This window comes from Crinia signifera, chromosome 5 (genome assembly GCF_055691185.1).
Source record: "Crinia signifera chromosome 5, ASM5569118v1, whole genome shotgun sequence".
Classification (NCBI taxonomy): Eukaryota; Metazoa; Chordata; class Amphibia; order Anura; family Myobatrachidae; genus Crinia; species Crinia signifera.
The window spans coordinates 197734304-197757656 of NC_139221.1; the positions used below are offsets into that span (position 1 = coordinate 197734304).

The 23353-nt window shown below is 45.7% G+C and overlaps 1 protein-coding gene across 1 annotated transcript in view; it reads left to right on the forward strand.

Annotated features, from left to right (window-relative positions):
• Positions 1 to 23353, forward strand: part of LOC146080763 (NFX1-type zinc finger-containing protein 1-like) — a 237094-nt gene that overhangs the window by 43362 nt on the left and 170379 nt on the right. The window contains 1 exon segment of the mRNA XM_083188397.1: positions 8077 to 8166. Within this exon segment, the coding sequence (XP_083044523.1) occupies positions 8077 to 8166 (90 nt within the window).

The following is a 23353-nucleotide window of genomic DNA, read 5'->3' on the forward strand; positions in this document are numbered from 1 at the left end:
AGCGAGTGGATGCGGATACCTGTGAAGACCGCGAGGGGACTCCGATACCTGTGAAGGTATCCGCTGCGCTCGCCACGCTTCCGGCTCGGTGGCTCGCTGCGCTCACCACACTTTCTATTCTCAACTCCACGCCGACCTGGATAGTGGGGGTATGAAAAGGTCGGAGGAGGCGTACCGCCGCCCCTCGCGGGCTCGCTGCGCTCGCCACGCTTCGGGTTCACGTTTATAGTGGGGGGTGGCGTGGGGGTGCATTTAACATTGTAAGCACCCATTACGATGCGATTAAAACATCGCGCAATGGAAATCGGGGGCGCCGCTATAATACACAAGTACCAAAAATATATATATAATCCTAACTAGCTCTAGCAAGGCAATCAAATATATATTTCTCCTTCATCCACTAGGTGTCACTGGAATTACACTGGGGAATAGATTAGAGTGGCTATCTCCTCCCCTTCTACCTCCCCTCCAGGTCAGTCTTAGTTTGTGCCCGAAAAGGTGTGGACACACACTTTTGCTCTCTTAACACATAAGATTTTCTTTTTACAAGCTGAGTTTTTTTTTTCTCTGCGCAGAGGACAGGCAGATAGTGCTGCACTATCTGCCTGCTACGTGGGAGCCGGCCGCTGCCAAGGTATTGCGCCCGGCTCCCTGGCTGCAGAGACCACCGTCTCGGGAGGCAACGGGCGCTGCCCACCAAAGCACGCCGCGGTCCTCCCCCAGCCTCACCGCCGACGGTAGGCGACAGCTAGTGAGTATTCCCTGCCACCGCTGTTAGCGGCGGTGGTCAGGGTTTCTTAAAAAGGCGGCTAGCAGAGGGTTTTTAAACCTGGCACCGGAGAAGCTAGAGCTGCCGGGCGGGGGGCGAAGCTACCGTGTGGTACTCCCAGCAGCCCTGGCTATCCTCAGCGCTTTCAAAGACACGCGCGGCGGCCATCTTTTTTACATTGGCTCCGCTGCGTACCGCTAGAGGCTCTCCTGTACCGCTGCAGCCCCACCAAAGGCTACAAGTGCATCGCTTCTCCTGGTGACTGTCCTGCTACAAGCTCTCCCGGTACTGTGAGTTACAGTGGGGGGTTGAGAGCTTAGAGAGAGATAGTTGGGCTGTGTATAAAACTAAGGTCTATAGTGCTCCCTGATAGCATACCATAGCGCTGTTTAGACCCTGTGGCAGCTCCTTTACATCACTGTCTCTCCTATCCAGTCCTTCTACCTGGACTAATCTATACCAACTCTCCCTTGGGTGTGTGGTAGTGTGTGGAATATCTGTGACTTATAACAATGGCAGGGGGAAGCTCCAAGAGAATTGCCTGTAAGACTTGTTATTCTAAGTCTACTCCTTCCTCCCCTGGGGTTCTTTACTGTGATAAATGCATTGAAATTCCTCTGTCACAGACCCCTGTGGACCCACCTTTCTGGGTCACACAGCTTGCAGAGGTCATGTCTTGCTTGTCCTCTGAGTTATTACAATCTCAGAGAGATAGGGAGACCTCGAGGAGCCAGCAGAGTGATTTAGAGCTGAGCCTCGCCCTTCCTCCTCAAGACAGCCCCTACCTTTGCAGAGGAGGAGGGCCTCTCCATTACAGCACTCCCTTGATTCTGACGATATGCCAGACCTGGAGGAGGGAGAATTTGTGCCCCCTGGGGACGACATGCAGGATGTGCAGGATATGTTTGCTTATGACACACAAGACCCTGCTCAACCCTCTCAGGGGATTGAAGATCTTATACAAATGGTCAAGGTCGCTTGTAATGTGACGGATGGGGTTGACACCCCTTCCCGTCCGTCCCTTTTTGGGAAGACGCAAAAACTGTCCCCTAATATCCCAGTGGCGGAGGAATTAGATGCGCATGTTACCGAGGCCTGGAAGAATCCAGACAAACGGCTTCAGGCCCCAAAGAGTTTTTTTCAAAACTATCCACTACTGCCGGAGGGCCGTAAGAGAGTGGAAATTCCACCTGCGGTGGATTCATCCATGTCGTGACTGTCTAAAAAGACTGTCCTTCAGGTCCCTGGGGCTACCACCCTCAAGGACGTCTCTGACCGTAGGTTGGAGATGACTTTGAAAAGCATCTTTTCGGCAGCCGGCGTGTTGCAGCATCCGGCGCAGATTGGATGTTGGGTGAACAAGGCCATAGGTGTATGGGCATCACAAATCTCGGCTAAGGTACGTGACGGTTCAGACCCAGCTACTATTATGCAGTTGGCTGAACAGATCCAGGAGGCATCCACTTTTCTAATGGATGCATCCTCGGATGTGTGTGTAGTGGCAGCTAGAATTTCTGCTCTGTCCATTTCAGCCCATAGAGGCCTCTGGCTTCGTCAGTGGCAAGTGGATGCGGAATCAAAGCGGGCGGTGGAATCCATGGCCTTTAATGGCGAGCTCCAGTTCGGACCAGAAGTCACACTTCCTCCCTTCGGCAGCTCCACCTCAATCTCGTAGAACCACACAAATGCCTTCCTTTCGTGCCTTTCGTCCCTCAAGCAGGTTCAGAGGTCGATCCAGAGGAGGTGCTCCATCCCAACGGGGTGCCAGAGGTCATGGGAGAGGCGCTTCCACAACCACACTGGACCCCAAGGCAACCAAGCCTACTGCATGATGGTCCTCTGTCCCACTTGGTGGTTCCGGTTCCTGTAGATCAGCGTAGCTGGGGCTACTACTCCAGTCTGTTCCTTCTACCAAAGCCGGACAGCTCGGTACGTCCTATTCTCAATCTAAAGGATCTGAATCCATACTTGCACGTGGTCAGATTCAAGATGGAGTACCTGCAGTCCGTGATCCAGGGTTTGGAAGAAGGAGAGTTCTTGGTATCCATCGATATCAGGGACGCTTACTTACACATTCCCATTTGGCCCCCGCACCAAGCATATCTTCGGTTCGCCATGCAGGAACGACATTGGCAATTTTAGGCCCTCCCGTTTGGCCTCTCGGATTTTCACCAAGGTGATGGCGGTCATGATGGAGGTTCTCCACACGCAGGGAGTTACTATCATCCCTTACTTGGACGACCTTCTGTTGAAGAGTTGTTCCCGGGACACCCTGCTGGAGCACATTCTTCTCACACAGAAGATCCTCACATCCCACGGGTGGATTCTCAATTTCACCAAGTCACAGCTTCACCCCACTCAGCGTCTCTTGTTTCTAGGGATGATCCTGGACACCAGCCAGATGCGAATGTTTCTGCCGACGGACAAGATCCAGTCCTTACAGGTTTTGGTCAGGCTTGTCCTGCGTCGCAGACAGGTGTCCGTACACCTGTGCACCAGACTGCTGGGCAAGATGGTATCCACATTCGAGGCACCTGCAGCAGAGGGTGACCCTGTCCCCTCGGGCTTGCCTGTCCTTGCTCTGGTGGCTCAACACCGCCAACCTACAACAGGGAAGGAGGATTGCGATTTGAGATTGGACCCTCATCACCACAGACGCCAGCCTCCGTAATTGGGGAGCTGTCACCCTGGACTGTCAGTTCCAGGGGTTATGGACACGACAGGAGAGTCTCCTGTCGAACAATGTTCTGGAGCTCAGAGCGGTCTATTACGCTCTTCCCCAGGCCAGACCTCTCCTCCAAGGCAAGGCCGTTTGTGTCCAGTCCGACAACTCCACGACTGTGGCATATATCAACAAGCAGGGAGGCACCCGCAGTTGCGCGGCCATGAAGGAGGTCAGCAGGATCCTGATTTGGGCTCAGGCCCATGCGCTGGCCCTGTCGGCCGTTTTCATTCCTGGAGTGGAGAACTAGGAGGCCGACTTTCTCATTGGTGGGACGTACATCAGGAAGAGTGGTGCTTACACCGTCAAGTCTTTCAGAAATTGGTCCATCGCTGGAGCTGTCCCCAAGTGGACCTGATGGTGTCCCGCCACAATTTTCAACTCCCCCGGTTCTTCGCGAGAATGCGAGACCCTCAAGCAGAAGGGGTGGACGCGCTGGTCGCTCCTTGGCCCTTCCAGTATGTGTACCTCTTCCCACCATTCAGATTGATACCCCGGGAGCTTCAACGGATCCCGAGAGAGGGAGTCACAGCTCTGTTGGTAGCACCAGGCTGGCCACGTCGGTCTTGGTACACCAATCTGACGGCACTGCTAATAGACGAGCCATGGCCCCTGCCTCTTCAGGATGACCTTCTCAGCCAAGGACCCTTCATCTTCCCAGATTTAGGTCATCTTCATTTGGTGGCGTGGCTGCTGAAAGGTCCATCCTGAGGAGGGCAGGTATACCTCGTGCGGTTATACCCCCCATGCTACGTGCCAGGAAAGAGGTCACCTCAGCACACTACCACCTTATATGGCGTTCATATGTGGTTTGGTATGAGAGGCGTGGTGTCTCCACGTGCCTATTCAAGAAGGCGAGACTCCTCCTTTTTCTGCAGGAAGGTTTGACTGCGGAGCTGAGGCTGAAAACCCTAAAGGTACAGGTCTCAGCTCTCTCCATCTTTTTTCAGAAGAAGTTGGCTGAAAGGTGCAAACCTTTTTTCAGGGGGTGCTTTGTTTGCAGCCACCCATTCGCCCTCCAACGGCTCCCTGGGACCTGGACTTGGTGCTTCAGTACCTACAGACTTCTGTGTTTGAGCCCTTGGAGGAGGTGGACCTTCGCTATCTCATGTGGAAGGTCGTACTGTTGCTGGCTCTGGCATCTGCCAGACGGGTATCGGAACTGGGGGCTCTTTCTTGTCGCTCCCCTTTTTTTCAATTCCATGCTGACAGAGCGGAGCTACGTACTAGTCTTGCCTTCCTTCCTAAGGTAGTATCGGCCTTTCACTTGACCCAGCCCATTGTGGTTCCCTCTTTTCCAGACGACTCTCCTGAAGCGAGATCCTTGGATGTGGTTAGGGCTCTGCGAATTTATGTAGCCAGCACAGCCCCATCAGGAAGTCTGATTTGCTTTTTGTTACCTACGACCCTTTGCATCGTGGATGGCCAGCTTCAAAGCAGACGCTTTCTAGGTGGATTCAGTTGACTATCCGTCAGGCCTATGTCACCTCTTCTTGGACTCCTCCTGCTTGCATAACGGCGCATTCAACCAGGTCGGTGGGATCCTCTTGGGCGGCTGCCCGAGGGGTTTCTCTCCAGCAGCTCTGCCGAGCGGCTACCTGGTCAGGCTGTTGAACCTTTGTGAAGTTCTACAGGTTTGATTCCTTTGCGGCTCCTGCTTCAGTGTTTGGCCGTATGGTTTTAAGGGGTTCTCAGCGCTCACCCACCTGGGTTGAAGGCTCTGGGATGTCCCCAGTGTAACTCCAGTGACACCTAGTGGATGAAGGAGAAAGAGGGATTTTGTACTTACCGTAAATCCTTTTCTTCAAGTCCACAGGAGTCACTGGATGCCTCCACAGCACTGTTCTCTTCTTTTGCCTTCGGGTTTGTTCCTACAAGGACCATTACCTTGGAGTTTCCCTGCTAGGGTTCCGTTGGCTATGTTATATTATTACTTTGTCTGTTGACTATGAACGTTTGAATTTTCAGTGTTTTTCTCACTGTTTTTCTTCTTTACTTCTTGTATTGAATGTTGTATGTGGTGTTAACCTCCTCTTCGGAAGTGTGTTTTATCTTCCTGCTCCCTTCCGGGCACAACCTTTCTGACTGACCTGGAGGGGAAGTAGAAGGGGAGGAGTTAGCCACTCTAATCTTTTATTTAAAGTGCCCATGCTCCCTGTGGTCACCTTCTATTCCCCAGTGTAACTCCAGTGACACCTGTGGACTCACCCGGATTTACGGTAAGTACAAAATCCCTCTATTTGATAAAAGCCTATGGTTTTAATAAAAGCCTATAGAAACGGCCCAAAGGAGAATTCTTCATTTAGCCCATTTGGACTCATTGAGTCAAGTTCATATATCCAGTAACACTCTCTTTGTAGAAGTTTACCATGTCGGTCTCCTCCTCTCCTCATTGGTGCGACTTGTTCAAGTGGCATAAACATAAAGTCACTAATCGTGTGGCCACAGTTTGCAAATATATACATATACACACAGATGTAGCCCCTGTCATCTTTGGCCGGGGCTCGCCAGAGACTCCCCTCTGGCGAGCGCTGGCAGACAGGGGCTACACTGAACACGTGCATCCCAATCCTCCCTCGGCGGGGCAGCGGCATCCTGCCCGTCTCCACTTCAGGGAGACGGGCATGATTAGGGGAGGGTCGTGGCGGCAAGGGGGACCGGCGGCAGGGGAGGTGGCGGGGACCCGGGGGAAGCTCCGTTGCCACGGGGCATGCGATCGTCTCATGTATATATATCTGTGTATATACATATATGTTTTACATAGTTTGCTATGGTGCTGTGGCACACATCAAGAGATCTGGTAGGATTGTGTGTAGAGCCACTTTTGTTTTGTGGGTATGATGTAAAGTTAGGTGAGGGCAGAAGTAGTTAGATGCCCTTACAGTGTTTTGTATTTTGTTTATATTTTACCTAGATGTAGGGTATGCTTCGCTCGCCATGCTTCTGTCCTGCCTACATTTTCTAGCCAATGCTCTTGCCCTTCTAGAGGGGTAGCAGTTTGCCACCACCATCTTCAGGGTTAATTCACGGATCCCCTTTTCATAAGATAGGCAGGCTTGTTCTGCCCAAGGGTCTGCACTGATATTAAGATAGCTCTGAGTTGGCCTGCCTCCTCTAGTCCCCTTCCTCCAGCAACATCAGCTACAATGAGATGGGTGGTACAGTCAATGACACCCTCACAATTCCGCATCTGTGTCTTTGACTCCTGAGAGGAGACAGCAGAGGCCCTATGCCAGTGGTTCCCAAACTGTGTGCCGTGCCACCCTGGGGTGCCTTGGAGGACTTGCAGGGGTGCCCTGGATTGGTGATCCATGACTCATTAAAATTATTTTATGACCAATGTAATAGGAAAATTGTGGACAAACAGAAGTGAATCCTGTCCCCATCACATAACTGACACTAAGGAATAGATATACTGTCAACACAATTTACTTACTTTAATATTTATTTCTTCTGTTCTCAATTAGAAACATTTGGGCTAGGGGTGCTGTGAAAAATGTTCTGAAACTTAGGGGTGTCGTGATTAAAAAAAGTTTGGGAACCACTGACCTAACGATGGAGTGGGTCTCTTCTTTGCAGCTTTGGCATCGCCATCGCCATCCCCCGCCACCCACCATCTGTATCTGAGAAAGGGGACGCACGCGCACGAGATGCGCGCGCATCCCCTTCCGACGGCTTCCCCCGGGTCCCCGCCAGCTTGACGGCGGTCACCCGGGGTCCTCACCGCCTCCCCGCACCCCCCCTAACCCTGTCTGTCTCCCTGAAGCGGAGACGGACATGTTCCCGTCCCCGCGCCGCACAGAAACTGAGACGCGCGTCTCAGTCAGATGAGAGCCGGGCTGCTGGCGGATCGCCAGCGGTGACGTTCTGGCAATTCGCCAGCAAGAGGGAGCCCGGCTCCATCTGTATGCAGATGCCAGATTCAGCAGAACAGAACTTGTATTGTAAAAAGCTGCTACATTGTAGCCCTTCGTGTACAGATTCAATTTGAGGTTTTACTGAAGACCACTGGTTGCTGTAGGGAGGAACTTATAGGGGAAGAATTACTCAATTAAAGCTACAGTATACTCGTGTGATTAAATGCTAGTTTCTATACAACCCTCAAGCAACCCCACAAACTCAGAGAATTAGATTTAATGGTACATTTTTATTGTCACATACACTTTGTTAAAACAAAACAAAACAACAATACAAAAAAACAGGAAAAAATATCCATCTGACGCTCTGGTGCCCCAGAGTCTGTGCTTAGATTTTAGATGTTTCTATTTCAAAGAAATTCATAAAAAAAGTGAATTGCCTGTTCTCTTATATACTGTAGAAACATAGAGGGAAATTTAATAGGATGAGAGATTCAGAAAGTGAGAGATTTGGTAAGAAATCTCCAGGTTTTTTAAAGCAGCAATCATTTACACTGCAAAACCAGTATGATTTTGAAGTGTAAATGATTGCCGCTTTAAAAAACCTGGAGGTTTCTTACCAAATCTCTCACTTTCTGAATCTCTCATCCTATTAAATTTCACCCCATAGTGACATTAGCTTCTAGTTTTTTCTATCCTTAACTAACAGATCTTCTTGTCAATTTCAGGTAGTCACAACACCCAAATCCAGAGACAAATGGGAGACAACAGCAGGCATAATCCTCCCAGAGACAGCAATGACTCAGAAAAGGAATATGGTAAAGGAACACTAATAGTAAAATGGGAGAGGAAATTATTATTGCATTGATTTGATTTCCTATATTAAAGTTGCATACACATTAAATTATATTTTAAACAATATGCACGATAACAACCAGTCATAACAACATTTTTGTGTACAGTATATTGTCTAATGTGTACGCACTATATAGTTAACATGTGTCGCTAGGTCCCCTGTCGCCTGTACATGTTGCTCAATTTCATCAATGTTGTTGACGACAGCATACTACTAAATGTGGCTAATGATGATATTGTTTGTAAAATCACTCAGGGGCTATGGGGGTGATTCTGGTTGACACACAGCGCTGCAAAGTTCATGGCATAGCGTGTCTTAAATCCCGCCCGCCACCTGCACAGACCCCGCCCCCACCTACGCAAGGGCGAATTCGCCCGCATGACTGTGAATGGATGTTTTGCATAAACATCCATTTGCAGCCTATGGGGCGACACCCACATCATTCAATGGTCGCCGACCATCGAATGATGTAGTGTGCACACGCAAATCTATCTCAGGTGTCTTAGGCTTGCATGTGTTCTGGAGGGAAACATGGTGGGCTGCTGACATCCGGTGATGTCCGCTGCCCGCTCCCAGCGCCCGCGTCACTATGTCATTTCCATGGGAATGCCCAGCATTTTCATGGGAATGCCCATGAAACGCTGGGCATTCCCATGGCCACATCCCCCGGCCCGCCTCCCCCCGCCCACAGTGTCGTGTGCGAGCGCCCAGTGAACACTCTGTTCGACGTGGCCGCTCATACACACCACAAGCGCATACTTAGTTGTAAAACATTGCACACCTGTGCAAATTTGCGCATCTATGCAAGTTTGCATGGTTGCGCATGGACAAGAATAAGGTCCTATATGTAATTGCATCTGGAGGTTTTATATATATATATATATATATATATATATATATATATATATATATATATATATATATATAGAAGAGTAGGATAGAGTGCGCTAAGTGATATCCACCACCTTCTGTATGCAATTTTATGGCAGACCAAATGATTAAAATTTCAAAAACAAATTTTTTATTACTCAGACAATAGACAAAGGTTTCATGGTTCAGTTCATCCAACCATAGAGTACCCAACGCTTTTCGTCATAAATGACTTCATCAGGGGAAAGATATTTCTAAATGAAAGAAAATATATAGACATATGACCATTTGTACTTTAAAAGAAATGCCATAAAAATAGTAAAATAATTAAAAATAGTATATACCTAAACCTTTAAACACAGGTTAGGGGTTGGATCCCATTATAGGATACCTTTTGTGTCAATTTGTGGACACTTTTTTTTTTTCTCTGAAAGAATCGTAGAAATTAGATTAAGGGATGAGCATGATATGGGATGAGGTAAAAATGGGAGTGGATTCATATACATACCCAGCAGGAAAAATGGATTTCAAAAGGAAAATATGTAAAATATTTCCAACAGTATTTTGGATGTTCCAAGAGGAAACAGGGAGCGACCTATACAATAATTGAAATCCTGTTACCACCTTACATGGGTTTACAGTTAATTCATTCTACAATCTTATAGTTTACATACTTCCTCAGTACTTGACATCAAATGTACTTCACATCAAAATGTATTCATAAATTAACAGAGTAGTTTTACCCAATTCATTCTACAATCTTATAGTTTACATACTTCCTCAGTACTTGACATCAAATGTACTTCACATCAAAATGTATTCACAAATTAACAGAGTAGTTTTACCCAATTCATTCTACAATCTTATAGTTTACATACTTCCTCAGTACTTTACATCAAATGTACTTCACATCAAAATGTATTCACAAATTAACAGAGTAGTTTTACCCAATAGATGAAAAAACCTTTCAAGGTGCAACCTACCTGGATCACCTGAGGGATCCTGTATCACCAGTGTCTGAGTACAGACTGACTGTTTCTCTCAACCTTGTTTATATAGGGTGAGACTTGTGACCTCACTTCCTGTGAGACTCTTAATATACAGTGGCCAAAAACGGTCTTAGTAGCTCCATATATAAATAGAAGATACAGCTTTATATTAAACAGTTTTCATCTCCTGGATGAGCTATTATACCAATGTATAATATAAGTATAGGAATCTAGGTTTTTATAAGGATCGGTGTGTGCGTTCCACTGCGCATTCCACCTGTATCTACTTCCGTTTCCGGTACTTCCGGATCGGGATAGAGTATATGTCGTGTTATGAGATAATAATAGCCGGATTCTCCTTCTATAATTAACTTTCTAATAAGCTTTCCTAAGTGCGCTTTAAAGTGATCCTTAATTAAGGTGCCTACCGTGCATTCTAAAAGTATAATCTGGCATTGCTTTGCACATGTGCCGTGACGTGCGTTCCATACTTATGCGTTCCACATGTATATTCCGGCATTGCTTTGCGCATGTGCCGTGATGTGCGTTCCTTACTCGTGCGTTCCACAAGTGTTTTCCGGCATGTGCCGTACATACTCGTGTGTTCCACATATGTTTTCCGGCATCTCTTAGCTCATGTGCCGTTAGTGTTATCCATTTAGATATAGAATTGGATATAAGTTACGGACATAGTAGTTGCTGGCAAACTGCCAGTAGTCACATGATATCTTATTTATATTCTCTTTATTGTATCTTATTGCGCATGTGTCTTTCATGCATTTCATAGATGCGTTACGGCTTCAAGTGGCATTTCCCCATAGGACTACTGTAGAATAACTCTACGTATATTGTTTTATTTATTTTTAAGATTATATGAGGTTAAGGTTATATATCTATTACAAACTGTCGCACCCAGGGTCTGCACATTTGTCATACAGTAGTTGTTATAATTATATTAATCATCCATATGTCTTTGTAAAAAAGATATTAGGACTAGAAAAATGGTTTATAGCCTTGAAAGGTTTATCATTTACAAAAAATGCAATTTATAGGCAACGGAGGCATTTTACACATTATAAACACCTCAAGTGAGAAAATTAAGTGGGTGCCGTGCTGTATGTGTGACAGTGTACCCTCTTAGGTATCCATACAATTTATAATAAACTTTATATGCACTTTAAGAGACATTTCACGTTACAGTATATCACTTTTTGTTTACATATCCAGATGACATTTTAGCATACTTAAGTACAACTTAAAGTGCATTATATTGTAACAATTTATGACAAACTTTGTGTGCACTCTAAATGATATTCCATGCTACAGTATATCACCTTGTGTTTACACACCTAGATTACATTTTAACATACTCTAATACAAATACAACTTGCGCTGCATTATATTATTTCATATTTATACATACAAATAAAATCCTTTAACTGGAGATTTAATAGGATATTAATCCCAGTGTGATTAAGTGATAGGTTATCAGAGTGACATTATTGTAAGTGACATTTTTTGTAAGTGGCTCAGAATTTTCACAAGTGCAAACATTTATGCCCTATTTCGAGGTGAAATTTAATATTTCCCAGTGTATAATGGTGAGAATATATTACATCATTAAAGTGGTAATAAGGTAAATGGAATTTTACTACCAAGATAGTGGTATATAAAAGGCTACTGAAGGATCCAGCTGGTAATATTATAGTATAGAGTATGATGACCTACTATCCTAAAAAGGACACTTTAGCAATATTTTCATTCATCCTAGAAAGGACACTATATCAATATTCTCGTTCATCCCTTTAGGCTGTAATGCATTAAAGGAATAAATCCAAAACGATTCTTTTCTAGACAACTCAAGGTCTCTATCGTATCGGTATCAATCTTTGTGAAAAACCTGAACATTGTCCGTCTATTATAAAAGCCCAAAGAATACCTGTGTATGAAATGAAAATTGGGTATATTCTAAATTGAAGGATTGTTGTCATCTTTACACATTAAAGATACTGTTAGAGTGGGGAAATAGCCGATAAATACAAAGAGGCTGATAAACTGAATATCCCTTAAACTCAACAGCATTAATCTGAATGATAATGTGAAATCTGAACACTATCTTTCTAAAATATAAAAACCCAAGAATATTTGTGTAACCGAAGCATTATTTTGAAACGGGTAATACCGCAGATTGGAGGATTGGTGCTATTTACACACACTGTCCAAACAATCAGCGGCAGATATATAACATGATTGTTTGAGTGGGGTAATAGCCAACAAATACTAAGCGGCTTACAAATCTCATCTCCCTTAGCTCAAACAGTACCGTTCTTTGTGAACCTGGAATACCACTCCTTTATTATAAAAATGCAAGACGGCTTATGTATATAAAAGCCTCATTCAAGAATTAATTGGATGATTGATGGTACATATACACACTGTCCAATCACCAGACAGTACAATATCTATAGGTGAAAAGAGACGTCTCTCTACTGAACTGCCTTATAAAAATCATACATTAAGAACACATCTAGCTTTAACACACAGAAGTAACACTAAACCTATTGGAAGGCTATCTAGCCTTAGTGATAATTATTATGAGTCACAAGATTCTGTCACTTTTTTCACTGTAATTATATGCAGTAATGTGACAATTATCTCGGAGAAAATAAATATCCAAATAGGACACAAATGATAACATACAGGGATAATATAACCCTGCAAACATAGGACAGAGTTAAGCTGTGGCCATCATATTTTAATCTTATTTCTGCTCTTTATTTCTTTCTATAAAATTTTAATATTTCACCGATTTTTATTGAAAAATAATTAAAAGTTAAATTTTATGTGACATTAAATGACTTTCAGTGCGCCTACATTATACTTTCTTTCCTTGTTGTTGTTATGTCTCTATCGCCACCCCTTGGGTTAATGGGAATGTGTTCCAAAATGGTAAATGAGAAATTATGTTTTTCTACCATTGAGTTGTGTTTCTCTTTATAGTGTTGTGGTAAACTGTGGGTCATTACTTTGTTCTTGATATTCCTCATGTGCTCTTGGATTCTTAATTTGATCAGTCTATTTGTTTTTCCGATATAAATTAGCCCACAGCTACATGTTATCCTATATATCACATACGTTGAGATGCATGTAGTGTGTGAATTTAACCTATACTCCTTTTCCATTAATTGTGCATTTGAACATTTGTTTTTCCAGGAACTTACAACAGATGCAGAGACTGCAAGGTGTACATTTAATGGTTTTGTTCAAGAATGTTGTTTTCCTACCATTATCATCTTCAATGGTTTTGATCTTACTGGGAGCTATGATATTTTTCAGGTTATGGGCTCTCTGGAAAAACCATATTCGGTTTGGATGGCAGGTGTGGTCCTAGTATGCTATCTGTTCGTAGTATCTCCCAATGTTTGGTTAACACTTTTCTAATAAGATGGTTCTCCTTATTGTACTGCGTAATAAAAAAATAAAACCGTTTTTTTTGCAGATGGAATTTACCACTGAACTCAAAAAATGTATGAGTTAGGATGAATCTAATACTCGTTAGTATGAACTGAATTTCTTCTGTTGTTTTTGTATCATACGCCGATAAGATGGAATTAACCGCTGAGATCCCTTTTTCGTGTAATATTGATGAGTACAGTGCCTGTACGTCCACTGTTAACCAGACATATCCAGTTTCCCAACGGAACGTGCTAAATTCTTCAGTAGTGTGGTGGAATCTCTCAAATGTGAAGGATTTTTTGTTACATAAGGCTGTAATAAGATGTCTATAAAGTGAGAAAGTTTACTGCTGATGGATTGTATACCCGTCACTATGGGTCGTCCTGGGTGTTTCGCTTTATCCTTATGTACCTTCGGAATGTGGTAGAATATTGGTACTAACGGGTGTTTGATGTACAGATAATCATATTCTTCTTTGCTAATTAAAGATTTGCTTCTTGCGTCAATCAGAATTTTTTGTAATTCATCTTGATATTCTTTGGTGGGGTCGCTTTGTAACACCTTGTAGGTGACACCATCATGACGGATGTTTTCTGCTTCTTTGATGTAATTATTTCTCTACCGTCCAATGGGATACTGGGCTTCACTACTATGGGGATTGAGACCTCCGCAGGAGAGACAGGCACATAAAAGAACTTTCAGTGTGGGTGCACTGGCTCCTCCCCTCAATCTCCCTCCACTAGTCAGTTTTGAAAAATGTGCCTCAGGAGAGGCAGTGCTTCTGGATGCTCCAGAGTTTTTTCCACATTTATTTTCAAGTTTGTTATTTTGGGGCGCTGTAGTGACCACACAGCTGTCCTGCTTCGTGGGTGTCAGGGGAAGGGTCAGTCCCCGACCTCTTCAGGTGCAGAGCTGACCCTGCTACAGGACAATCCAGTCCTGCGTGGGACTTGTCACCGCACAGCATTGCGCTGTAGCGAGCAAGTCCCCTAGCCGCCGCACACCCCTGACAGGTCTGAAGACATCGGTGGTGAGTACAGGCTGGGGGTCCCACAAGGGGTCCCGGCAGCCATTTCTGGTGCGGCAAGACGACGGCTAGTAATGGCGGCTCTCCAGCAGGGACCGCGTGAACACCGCGTCTGATAACTGGCATAGGGGTGCTGCCGCTGGACCACCAGGGACACCCCTCAGGGTATAATGTATGATATATATTTTACACCTTTAATAATGTCAGTATAATTATATGTAAGCGCCAGCTCCGTGTAAGGGGGCGGGGCTTCACTCAGAGCGGGACCAAGCTCTGCTGGGCGCGCGCTGTCACTTCCTGCTTCTTCACACGCTGCCAGACTCCATTACAGGGCTCCTCACTGGCGTGGTGGATCCGGGTACTTGCAGCACGGCAGAGACAGCAGGTTTTTATAGCGATTTAGCGCTGCTGCGCTATCTAGCTTAGTCAGACACTGTGTTGTTTATATCACTGTGTTTAGCGTTACCAGCTCACCCAGATCTGTGAGTTCAGGTTAAGGGTGCACTTGGCTCCCCAATTGCTCTGTTTTTTCCCCACTGTTTAGTTACAGACACAGCATAAAGCAAGCACATAGTCTGTTTTCACTCAGAGGAAACACATCCAGCAGTGTGTGCACGTGTGTGACTGCGTGGGGGTTTGTGTTTGTTACTACAGACATTGTAGTACTATCTCATCATGGTGAAAAAGTTCACTTGTATGGTGTGTAGCACCAAGTTTGTGCCCAAGTCACAGTCCCAGGTTACTTGTGAGGCTTGTATGTCACCACAGCCCAGTAGTGCTGACACCCAGATCAGTGGGGTTCCCCCACAGCTTGCGGGGCAATCGCAGGCAGACGAGCAGGAGCCTGCGTGGGCCTCCAACATAAAGACCTTGTTGGATTCTGTGGCTTCACAGCTTTCCACTAACACTCAGCAAACGCAGAGGGTTCAGAGGGAATTGTCCATGTTATCTGCCAGGGTGGATATTCTTCATACCCAAAATGTACCTCCCCTGCCAGCACAGCCTCAAAAGAGGCAGGCTACTGCTATGGATCCTGACACAGATGAGGACGATGAGGACATATTGGAGGAGGGTGAGGAGCAGGGTCTGCAGGAACCAGCTCCTGAGACGGCAGTACATGGTCCCGAGCCCCTTATCAGGGCCATTAGGGATGTTTTAGATCTCCCTGTAGAGGCATCCACAGAAGGAGATCCTTTCTTCATGACTCAGAAGAAACAGCCAGTGTACTTCCCTGAGCAGGCAGAGTTAGAAACTGCTTTCAGGGCTGCATGGCAAAACCCTGATAAGAGGTTTACTCTTTCAAAAAGGTTCACAAATGCATATCCTTTTGAACCTTTGGGCAGAAAGAAATGGGAGGAGCCACCGGTAGTGGACTCCTCTGTTTCCCGCCTCTCTAAGAAGGTGTTGTTACCAGTCCCAGGGGTATCCACCCTTAAGGACGGGGCGGACAGAAGGCTGGAAGCTACCCTCAAGTCCATATATACGGCTAGTGGGGCATCCCACCGTCCAGTTTTAGCCAGCTGCTGGATGGCCAAGGCTATTCATACCTGGTCAACCCAGATTCAGGAAGGCTTGTTGGGTGACATGACTGTGGCCCAGATAGGGGACAGCCTGCGTCACATTCAGGATACCGCAAAAATCCTGTGCGAGGCACAAAAGGAATTGGGCGCAATTAACGCGCGCAATTCAGCCATGGCGGTGTCAGCCAGACGGGCCTTGTGGCTGCGGCAGTGGTCTGCAGATGTAGACTCAAAGAAGAGTGTGGAGGGTATTCCCTTTACAGGAGAATGGCTGTTTGGCAGTGAATTAGACGGTTGGATTTCCAAAGCCACGGCAGGAAAATCTACCTTCCTTCCATCAGCCCCCACGGTTGCAAAGCGTACCTTCACAGGTGCTTCCCAGCAGTCCTTTCGTGGGAACAGGTTTCGCCCCAAGGCTAGGGGCGCCTCCAATGCCAGCAGGGGCACGAGAGGCAAGTTTAGGAAGCCTAACACCTCCAACACCCAGGACCGTCCAAATGCCGCGACTTCCTCTAAGCCTGCAGCATGACGGGGTTTTCCCGCCACGAGACTCTCTCGCGGTGGGAGCGCGATTGTTGCATTTCAGCCATGTGTGGGACGCCTCGGGTCTGGATACCTGGGCCAGAGGTCTCATTTCTCTAGGTTACAAGCTGGAATTCGACATATCCCCCTCCCAGACGATACTTCAGGTCGGCACTTCCAGCATCCCAGGAAGATCAGGTGCTCCTTCAGGGGGCCATTACTAGGCTGCTTCAGTCTCAGGTAATTGTACCGGTGCCAGTCACGGAGCAGGGCCAGGGATATTATTCCAACTTATTCCTGGTACCGAAGCCAGACGGCTCAGTAAGACCCATCCTGAATCTAAAGTCACTGAACCCCTTCCTGCGCGTGTTCAAGTTCAGGATGGAGTCCTTGCGCTCTGTGATCGCCAGCCTAGAAAGAGGGGAGTTCCTGGCCTCTATAGACGTCAAAGACGCCTATCTACACATTCCTATCTGGCCCCCACACCAAATCTATCTCAGGTTTGCCTTGGGGAACGACCATTACCAATTCCGGGCGTTACCTTTCGGCCTGTCGACAGCCCCGCGGGTTTTCACAAAGGTAATGGCGGAAATGATGTCACTACTCAGGCTCCGAAGGGTGAATGTAGTGCCATACCTGGACGACCTGCTAATAAAAGCAGGGTCGGCGGAGGCTTTAAGCAGTGCTCTCAATCTGTCCATACAGGTTCTAAGAGACCACGGGTGGATCCTAAACATGCCCAAATCATCGCTGGTTCCAACCCAGAGGATGGTTTTCTTGGGCATGATCCTGGATACATCAGAACAAAAAGTTTTTCTGCCGATGGAAAAGGTCACTGCAATACAACAGCTGGTCAGGGAGGTCCTACAGTCACCTCTGGTACAGATCCATCTTTGCCTCCGGCTTCTAGGCAAGATGGTGGCTTCATTCGAAGCAATACAATTTGGCCGCTTCCATTCCAGGACCTTTCAATTGGATATTCTGACAAAATGGTCCGGCTCCCACCTGCAGATGCGCAGAAGGATTGGCCTTGCAACAAGAACCAGGATCTCGCTACAGTGGTGGCTAGATTCATCCAATTTGTTGGCAGGCAGACGGTTCCAGATCCAGGACTGGATTCTAGTAACCACGGACGCCAGCCTGAGGGGCTGGGGAGCTGTGACACAGGGAGTCCGCCTACAGGGTCGATGGTCTCCACTGGAGTCAGGCCTTCATATCAACAAGCTGGAGTTGAGGGCGGTCTACTATGCCCTGTTACAGGCAGCTCCATTGTTACAGGGAAAGGCGATCCAGGTCCAGTCGGACAATGCCACCACTGTGGCCTATATAAATCGGCAGGGTGGTACCAAGAGCATGCCTTGCATGAGAGAAGCGTCAAAAATTCTGTCCTGGGCGGAACAGAATGTCCAGGCCCTGTCTGACATTTTTATCCCGGGGGTCGACAATTGGGAGGCGGACTTCCTGAGTCGTCACGATCTTCACCCGGGAGAGTGGGGCCTTCACACTCAAGTGTTCAATGCCATAGTGGATCTGTGGGGGCTCCCTCAGATCGACCTGATGGCTTCACGATTGAACCACAAGGTAGCAATGTACTGTGCACGGACCAGAGACCCAGGGGCGATAGCGGTGGACGCTCTCACCTGGACCTGGGATTTCCAATTGGTGTACCTCTTCCCACCTCTCCCATTGTTGGCTCGGGTGCTAAAGCGGCTCCGGCATCAGGGGACGGAGGCCATACTGGTGGCACCAGACTGGCCAAGAAGGGCCTGGTACGGGGACATTCAGGCCATGCTAGTGGAAGACCCGTGGCGTCTGCCCCTAAGAAAAGACCTGCTCCTCCAGGGCCCGTTCGTCTTCCAGGACTTACAGCGGCTACGTTTAACGGCCTGGAGGTTGAGCGGCAGATCTTAGTCCACAAGGGTCTCCATCCCTCTGTCGTCACTACAATGATAAAAGCCAGGAAGCCGGTGACGGCTGCTCATTATCATGTAATATGGCGCAGATATATTGCCTGGTGTGAGAAGAATGACTTGCCTCCGGCCAGTTTTCGATTAAACAGTCTGCTACGTTTCCTTCAGGCTGGCCTGGATAAGGGACTCAGATTGGGTTCCTTAAAGGTCCAAATCTCTGCACTATCTGTGTTTTTTCAGAAAAAGATTGCGGCCTTGCCGGAAGTGCAAACCTTCTTACAGGGGGTGCTGAGGATTCAGCCCCCCTTTGTGCCTCCCACTGCACCATGGGATTTGGAAGTAGTTCTTACTTTCTTGAAATCAGCCCGGTTTGTTCCATTGGAAGAGTCTGAGCTGCGACACCTCACTTGGAAGACTGTTGTTTTGCTGGCTCTAGCTTCGGCCAGGAGGGTGTCCGAGCTCGGGGCCTTATCTTGTCGGAGCCCTTACCTTGTGTTCCACAACGATAGGGCGGAACTCAGGACTAGACCACAATTCCTTCCAAAGGTGGTGTCAGGGTTCCACCTAAACCAACCTATTGTGGTTCCTTCTAGCGCGACACACCCAGATATACCAGATACCTTGGATGTGGTCCTCACCCTTAAGGGGTATGTCAAGCGCACAGCTAGGATCCGTAAGACGGACAGCCTGTTTGTGCTTTATGATGCGCAGAAGAAGGGTTTACCTGCTTCAACGCGTACCATTGCCAGGTGGATAAGATGTACTATCCAGCAGGCTTATGCATCAGCTGGTTTGTCGCTTCCTTTTTCAGTAAAGGCTCATTCAACCAGGTCTGTAGGTACCTCTTGGGCGGCTGCTCGAGGGGTGTCGGCAATGCAGCTATGCAGGGCCGCAACTTGGTCAGGGCAACACACATTTGTGAAGTTCTACAAGTTTGACACCCTGGCCAGGGAGGATTCCCAGTTCGGGAATGCGGTTCTACAGCAGAATCCGCACGTTCCCACCCGTTCTGATAGCTTTGGGACCTCCCCATAGTAGTGAAGCCCAGTATCCCATTGGACGGTAGAGAAAATAGGATTTTGGGTACCTACCGGTAAATCCTTTTCTCGTAGTCCATATGGGATACTGGGAGCCCGCCTCAGTGCGGCTTTTTCTGCTGTCAGACCTACTTTATGGTTAGGCTTATTGCCTTGTTTTCTATAGGATAAATAGGACTATAGATTTGTTCTAGTTACAGGTGTCCTCTTAAGTTGTTAGGATTCACCTCTTTTATATGTTTTTTGTTCGTTTGGGTGTGCTGGATGAATCTCACCACAATACATTATCACATACTCCTCACATGCTCTCCTTCGGCACAGTTTTTGCATTAACTGACTAGTGGAGGGAGATTGAGGGGAGGAGCCAGTGCACCCACACTGAAAGTTCTTTTATGTGCCTGTCTCTCCTGCGGAGGTCTCAATCCCCATAGTAGTGAAGCCCAGTATCCCATATGGACTACGAGAAAAGGATTTACCGGTAGGTACCCAAAATCCTATTTTTTGGATTGGATAACCACTGCGCCTCCTTTATCCGCATTGAGGATTACTACATTATCATCTTTCTTTAGTTGTAGTAATGCTTTTCTTTCCTGAGGATTGAGGTTACTGTTATATTTGGTGTTTATTACTTTGATTTTCTTAAAATCCTCATTCACCAAATTATAAAACATATCCAAATTGCTTCCTTTCGACTCGACAGGGTAAAATTTGGATGGATTGGAGACTCTAGGACATGGGTCCTCAAACTGCGCCCCTCCAGATGTTGTGAAACTACAAATCCCAGCATGCCTTGCCACAGTTTTGCTATAAGGGAGGGTTAAAACTGTGGCAAGGCATGCTGGGATTTGTAGTTTCACAACATCTGGAGGGCCGCAGTTTGAGGACCCATGCTCTAGGAGTTTGTTTCTCCTTCAATTTGGGTCGTGGATTCTTTAAAAAATGCCTCTGGAGGGTAAGGGTTCTAACAAAGTTATTGAGATCCACAAACAAGTTGAATTTATCATGATGATTATCAGGGGCAAATTTTAGACCTTTATTTAGAAGTGCGACCTGTGTTGGGGGTAGTTCCCTCTCAGAGAGGTTAATAACCCCGGTCTCTGGCTCCCTATATTGGACAACCCTTTTCTCTTCTTTGGGTTTTTTTCCGCCCCCTCTACATCCTCTTCTCCACCCTTTAGCAACCTTTTCGTGCCTTGGGGGGAGTCTATCTTGTCGAAGAGCATATCTTCTTTCTGAAGTCTGGTTCGTCCTTTGGTGTCTCCTAAAAAAACTTTGGGTACTGATCTTTCACGTGATAAGGTCCTATGACGTGGGGGTGTCCTATATCTTTGACGTCTTTCTCTTGGTCATCCTTTGTATTGTTGTCCATAGGTGAAATTGTCTCTTCTATCCTCTTGCCTTCTATTGGACCGTATCCTATTTCTATACCCTCTGTTATGATCGTACCTGGGTGATTGTATTCTCTGGTATGATCTGTGGATTTGTTCGGAATCCGTATTATAGTTTCTATCTTGAGATATGTACTGACTCCTTCCATGGTTTTTATTGAAAACGGGTTGTTGCCATCTATAGTCATTATGGCGATCTCTTTATCTATTCGTTCTCTCATAGTTCTCTCATAGAATCCGGCTATTATTATCTCATAACACAACATATACTCTATCCCGATCCGGAAGTACCGGAAACGGAAGTAGATACAGGTGGAACACGCAGTGGAACGCACACACCGATATCCTTATAAAAACCTCTATTCCTATACTTATATTATACATTAGGATAATAGCTCATCCAGGAGAGGAAAACTGTTTAATATAAAGCCGTATCTACTATTTACTGTATATGGAGCTACTAAGACCGTTTTTGGCCACTGTATGTTAAGAGTCTCACAGGAAGTGAGGTCACAAGTCTCACCCTATATAAACAAGGTTGAGAGAAACAGTCAGTCTGCACTCAGACACTGGTGATACAGGATCCCTCAGGTGATCCAGGTAGGTTGCACCTTGAAAGGTTTTTTCATCTATTGGGTAAAACTACTCTGTTAATTTGTGAATACATTTTGATGTGAAGTACATTTGATGTAAAATATTGAGGAAGTATGTAAACTATAAGATTGTAGAATGAATTAACTGTAAACCATGTAAGGTGGTAACAGGATTTCAATTATTGTATAAGCCGCTCCCTGTTTCCTATTGGAACATCCAAAATACTGTTGGAAATATTTTACATATTTTCCTTTTGAAATCCATTTTTCCTGCTGGGTATGTATATGAATCCACACCCATTTTTACCTCATCCCATATCATGCTCATCCCTTAATCGAATTTATACGATTCTTTCAGAGAAAAAAAAAGTGTCCACAAATTGACACAAAAGGTATCCTATAATGGGATTCAACCCCTAACCTGTATTTAGAGGTTTAGGTATGTACAATTTTTAATTATTTTAGTATTTTTACGGCATTTCTTTTAAAGTACAAATGGTCATATGTCTATATATTTTCTATCATTTAGAAATATCTTTCCCCATATGAAGTCATTTATGAGGAAACGCGTCGGATACTCTATGGTTGGATGAACTGAACCATGAAACCTTTGTCTATTGTCTGAGTAATAAAAAATTAGTTTTGCTGCTTAGCCGGAAAGGATAGGAATAGGTGCTTCACTGTGCCAAGATACGACCCCATTAAGGATTGTTTCCTCTTGGGAAAGTTGCCTTTAAAAAATCTTATGATCTGTGAACCCCTGATGAAGTCCCATTAAGGGTAGAAACACGTTGGATATATTCTTCTGCTGTTATCAAGTATCTGAAATGTCTGAATGAGAACCATAAAGATCTGGATCACTGTTTGGAAAAAGAGACTTTTTAATAAATATTTGAAATTACTTGAACTTTTTTACTGTATGCTACAGTGAATTTATCTAAGGCGTAATTGATCTAATTATGAAGTCAACACTAGGGGCGCCAACCCCCAGTTGTATTTTATATATATTGTATTTAGTTGTAATATATATATATATATATATATATATATATATATATATATATATATATATTACATTGACAAAAAACCTTACGGTTTCACATGTCCCATTAAGGCTTCTTACACATGATCTGGCATTTCTGAAACCTGTTGTAACTCTTCCACTCAAACGCCAAAAAGCAATGAAATTACGATCATTAAGGCTGACGCCTTAATGGACGTGTTCCTTGCGCAATACAGATATGGTACGACATCACAGCCTGTGGGTAAGTGCAGATTCAGCACTCTCACAGAGTGAGATTGCTGTCACTCACACAATGGTGGAGCTGCTAATTCACAGATTTGTGTGCTCATTGGAATACACACATGCAGTCTATGCAACTGAAGGTCTGAGCAGTTATGTGGTGCACTCATCCTAATAAGTACTTGCAATCATCTAAAACTGTCTAGCCCACTGAATTACTATAGTGTTCATTCTAGCACCTGCCATCTTTGAAAACCCATGCAGTTCCTCTTCCCTGCCTGGGTTGTAGCTGTCTACTGTAGTGCTTCTTGCACAGTGTGATCTGTATATCAGCACTGCAAACCAGACCTTTGCTAGAAACACTACAGCAGACAGCAACACCCCACACAGGGTAGAGGAACTGCATAGGTTTTAAAAGATAGCGGGTGCTAGAATAAACACTATTACTAAAACTATCCCACTGAGAGTCCAACATCTTTCACACTCACTACCTATATCCATTTCATTTAGTATTCACATACAGTTACCAGAAACATCTTTCATAATTGCAAAAACTATAATACTCCCAACTACTATGCATCTACACTTTCTTCT